At 43.2% G+C, this 5,322-nt stretch overlaps 1 protein-coding gene across 3 annotated transcripts in view; it reads left to right on the top strand.

The window, feature by feature from the left end:
- Positions 1-5,322, top strand: part of LOC118330922 (septin-7-like) — a 42,339-nt gene that overhangs the window by 14,056 nt on the left and 22,961 nt on the right. For 2 of the 3 annotated variants that reach the window (XM_035665655.1, XM_035665654.1), the window contains exon 2: positions 2,880-2,986. In XM_035665655.1, coding sequence (XP_035521548.1) covers positions 2,880-2,986 — 107 coding nt within the window. Of the gene's footprint in view, positions 1-2,869; positions 2,987-5,322 lie in introns of those variants that run through there. The other variant, XM_035665657.1, reaches the window with a different exon arrangement.

Below are 5,322 nucleotides of genomic sequence, written 5' to 3'. Positions count from 1 at the left end.
CGTTCAGAGGGCTGGCCGAGAGTTCACCGACATCTTACGGACGCCCAAATAAAATATCTCACAGGCTTAATATGTGGTCGTGTTGTGGAGCCATGCAACGAGCAACAGCCAATGAGGGCAGGAGCAGACACTCTCTCTAGCAGCAGACAGAAAGTAGCAAACCGGGCAGTTACTTAGGTAACAGCCAGAAAAGAAACTGTCACACACACATAATAGACAGCAAATAAATAGTGCTATCAGCCAGTGTTTAATTCGGTGTGTATCTGATCTACCAACCGGCATCTATTTAAATAAAAAATCCTCGGCTACAACAGAGGCTGAACGTACTGAGGCGACAAAGTGTAAAGTTTATACAGAATACACTTCATCTTTATTAATTATATTGATGCCGAATTAACCAGAAGACTGCTGTCATATGACAAACTGTTAATATGTAGAATTTTTAACATTTCTGTCACCTCTACTGAAATACTAGGTAATAATTTGTCTGATGTTGACAGCTGTTAGTCATTAGTTTGATTAATGGCTTAATATTGATTACGTACTTGCTGATCAGGCTAATTAGCAGCTAATTATACTCAGTTTCTAATGTCTGTAAAGGGTTGCCCTTGGTATGCATCTTTAAACTATTTTCCTTATTAAACTAGGGCTGCAGCTATTGATTAATTAAGTAATTGAGTATTCTAGCAACCATTCCATTGATTAATCAAGTAATTGAATAAGAAATTGAGTATTTTAAATTGGTTTCAATGTTTGCTTGAGGACCTCTTTCCAGCTGAGGAAGGAAAGTGAGTGCAACCATTGTTAGGTTAGACTTTTCCCTTCATTGTTTGTTTTGTTGAGTTTGCAGCAGTAGTGACACTAACCTACCAACAGAGCAAAGCTAACAAGATAAGCACACACACACACACACACAAATACACTCACTTAGGCCTTCCCCTCCACATTTAGATAACCTTCCCTCCTTTGCAGGGTTGGGAGCGATTTACCCAGCACTGAGGAGGAGGAGGAAGAGGAGGGTTTCATACATCGGTGCTATCTCATCATGAAATGGCCTTTTGTGTATTTGTGTGTGTGTGTGTGTGTGCTTGACCTCTTAACTCCAAATAGTCCATCAAACGGGGCGAGTCAGCCATCGTCTGGATGCAGAGGCTGCAGGAGACACTGAGACGATGTGTGTTCATAACTCACACAGAGACAGAATATCATCCATAACTGAGCAAACACACACAGGGGGCAGACCTCGGGGTTAAGAAGGGGTAAAGACTGGAATCCACAGGGGCTTTACACCACGTCAACATGTACTGATGGAATACACAGATGTCCTGTGGAAAGTATGAATGAAACCGTTCTCCCTGCAGATTTCACCTCCAGAGGTGGATGACATGAAGGAGATACAAAGAGAATAAATATTTATAACTAATATATAATGAATTTAACTGTGAAATATTGGTTAAAGTATAAAACTAGGTTTGTGTGCTCTCTGCAAGCCAGTGTCTGTACTCTGCCAAAGATAGTTCATGAGGAAAAAGAACGTCACTCTGTAACACCATTGTACAGTGGTGAGTGGTCTTGAAAACTCCAGACAATAACAAAGTGATACATCTTCTCTCTAATCACTTTTTCTCAGTTAAAACTTCATCCACATCAGTAATTTTAAGTTTATCAATTTAAAGCTCCAGTGTGTAACATTTAGGAGGATCTATTGGCAGAAATTGAATATAATATTCATAGGTATGTTTTAATTAATAACCTGAAAATAAGTGTGTTTTTGTTACCTTAGAATGAGCTGTTTTTACCTACCAGAGGAGCGGGTCCTCTCCCTAAGGATGTTGAACTGCCATGTTTCTACAGTAGCCCACAACAGACAAACCAAACACTGGCTCTAGATGGGGCCCCTTGTGTTTTTTCAAGTTTCGCCCCACTGTAATTTCTCCTACATGCGTGGAAGGTGAGAATGCAACCAGCTGAATACCTGAATAAATTTTTTGAAACTTTTATGTTGGTTCTCGCAGCCAACAACAGAAGAATCGTGTTATCGGATCAAGCGAGTGCGTACCCAGCCTCGGTTGGTGTTTGGTCACGAATTGCCTCCGATTTTCAAAGGCTGAAAAAAGGGTCTTGCTAGGACAAATTAGCCCTCCTTCGCTCTAACCAAACACTCCTCCAACACGACACGAGCCAGATGCTCGGCCATTAATCACAGCATTGTGTGTGTGTGAGAGCCTATGCAATGTGACTGGCCGTGCTCTTTTGTCAAGCAAGTGTTAACAGTGTGTTTGTGTGACTGCTGCCCCTAAAATCAGTACGGGAGCGGAGAATGGAAAGTTGGCACAGAAAGGAGAGAAGTTGGAAGATTTATATGTAAGGGAAGCGTTTAGTGAAAAGGACGAAGGAAGAGTGGATGAATGGGGATGGTGAGGAAGAGAGTGAGCAGGAGGTGGAGGGGAAGTGTTTTATTCCCTATATCTGAAAGCTTTTCTTGCTGGCAGACTAGCTTCTGACCTTTTCCCTCACAGACAATGAATGTGCTTTATTTTCTCTGCTCCAGCCCTGTCCCTCCAGGCCGTGTGTGTGTCTGGTCTGTGTGTGTGGGTGTGTGTGTGTGTCTGTGTGTGTGTCTGTGTGTTTTTGTCTGTGTGTGCACAATGCATGCACATGTTTTGTGTTGGTTTTTAATGCATGCGTGTCTGTTTGTAGTTGATTGTACGCATGCATGCACATACTTGTGGCCAGCAGGCTATCTTTCCATTTGCTGTACTCGTTTGAAATAAAATGGTAGATTTTCATTGCTTCGCCACAAAGTTTAGACAGCATTCAGTTCATAATCTTATCTATTTCTATTTTTAACTTTGTTAAATTTGTGTGCATGTCCTCAGGGGAATCTGGTCTTGGGAAATCAACTCTCATCAACTCTCTGTTCCTGACCGACCTGTACTCCAAGGACTACCCTGGGCCCTCCCAGCGCATCAAGAAGACAGTGCAGGTGAGCTTATTCAGCTTCGAGGCCAACCCATTTGGCATCACGTCGGATTTTCAAGTGTAGTTCTTGTATCATGATAAAGGTTGAGCTGTAAGTAGGTCAGATGTTCAGATATTATACTAGACACGCTTATCTACCCTACCTCCTCCAGGGAAACTGATGCAACAGCTGTAACAATAGTTAGTAACACAGTACAGTAACATTGATTCAGTAGCTAAGTAGTTGTTGATGCACTGATGACCTCACAGCAATACAAATGGATCTAGTGTTGTTCTTATTTACTCAGCTGGATCCCCTGGTTGAAAATAGGGCTGCGCAAACGAAATATTATCAAAAACACAATATAGCCAAGTGCAATATACAAATCGCAGAAGCTGCAATTTCTTTGGTAAAACTGTGTGACAAACAGTGTTACAGTGATGTACTGTAGTGCTGCAGAGATGCCCTCGTCTACAACTCTTGTTCTCCAGGTGTAAGAAAACATGTTTACAGACCCCATCATGATCCTAATAGTTTTTTCAGAGAAAATTACATTTGTGATGCAGAAATGATAATTCCAAAACTAATCATGAATCATATCGTAATATATGTCAACCAAATCTAGTTGGAAAACAGCCAAGCCAATCAGAGTTTGGTAGGCAGGATTAAGAGAATGTCATCTCCTTCTTCCATCTTTGTGGCTGTTGAGATGCAGCCCTACATGTTGTAAACTGACTTACAGAAATAACAACTCTCAAATAACCATATTTCTTTGATTGTTGTGAGGAAACAAACTGCTACTGCTGCTTGTGTGTAAACTGAAACTGAAACGCTGGCGGGATGGATACTTGACTCACAGCTGATGGCTTAGGTCAAAACATGACTGTACATTCTGATTATCATCAGGCTGATAATGGCCTGCTGCCCAGTGCTGAGCGGGAAGCACTGTTCTGAAGAGATACCTACTGCCCACACACACACCATCTTGCCACGCCTCTTTCTGCTTCTCTCTTCCTGTATCGTACTCACAGGCTGCATGTGTCTGCTCTCTTGACTTTCTTTGTCAGCAATATGATTTAAATGTAATTTGCGTTTTTGCATTCCATTTTCACAAGAGCAGGTGACCTGTGTGTGGAGGTTTCTCTGCAGAGCATGTGCAATCTTCAGCAGATATTAGCGAGGGGAGACTGTCCACTAGTTAATCAATCATGGATGGGGTCGGATAAATAAAAAGATACAATACAAAGTCATGCTCAGCACCCTGTATGTAAATCATCTGCACGGAGGTAAAAGACCTCTATTTCCACGTGTCCTTTCTTGGGAAAAGTGCTAAACGCACTATAATCTGCTCTCCAGACGATCCCAACCCTAACCACAACCACAAAAATGATCAGTTATGAGATATCTGCAAAGATTTGAGTATGATGCATTCCTGGATATTAAATGTCTGGTCTTTGAATGCGTAAAACAAAGGACTCTTCAGATGCCACCTTTGTCTGAACCTTGCCTGTGGATCAGATAACAAAAGGTTGGGTCAGGTTTGAGGGGTGAAAAAGTCAAAGACAAGCTATCTCTGGCCGCTCTGTCTCCATAACATTACCAACATCCCTGCTGCTTTCAGTAGCTCCTCATATAGCTGTTTACATCTTCAGCACACGAAGATTCTCAGGATACACAGCCACATTGGTTGAACCAGTCCTAGTTGCCATGCTGCCTCTGAAGGTAAAAGGCTAAAGCACGTAGAGGAGAATGGAGAGTGGGAGTATTCTGGAACGGAGGAAGAGAGAAGGATGGATGTATCGTGGAAAAGGAGAGCAAAGAACAAGGATAGAAGAACTAAAAGGGAAACAGCAAGGCCACAAGGCCTGCTTTTGTCCTTTTATGGTCATGACAAACTGAGGAGGAGGAGGAGGAGGGAGGCTGCATCTGGAGCAGTGGGGAGCAGAGGACCGAAGGAGGGAGTGGTAGCAGTTTGGGAAAAGGGAGGATGGTTACGAAGAAAGAGGAGGGTGGAAAGAAGACAATGATGGTGAGGTGGAAGGGAAGGGTTGTGGACGGAGAAGCGATGCAGCCAGGAGGAAAGAGGAGGGATGCAGGTAGCTGTGGAATGGGGACAGAGAATCAGTGTGAGGGAGGGGGAGGGAGAGACAGAGCAGGGTGAAGCTAAAGAGTGTATCCAAGGACCGAGGCAGTGATGGGTTGGTAAAAGGTGACAGGGGAGAGACAAAGAAAAACAGGGAATTGGGTGAGAGTCCTTGTACTCCCCCTGGGGCCTGAAAGGGTCAGTAGCAGGGCAAGAATGTTCCCATGAAATGTAACACCCACCCCCTCACACATACCCCCACCACACACACACACAC

This window comes from Morone saxatilis, unplaced genomic scaffold, assembly GCF_004916995.1.
Source record: "Morone saxatilis isolate NCDOM2014 unplaced genomic scaffold, NCSU_SB_2.0 Contig2, whole genome shotgun sequence".
Taxonomy (NCBI): Eukaryota; Metazoa; Chordata; class Actinopteri; family Moronidae; genus Morone; species Morone saxatilis.
Note: the sequence above shows the minus strand (reverse complement) of the source record. Positions and strands in the feature narration are given on the sequence as shown.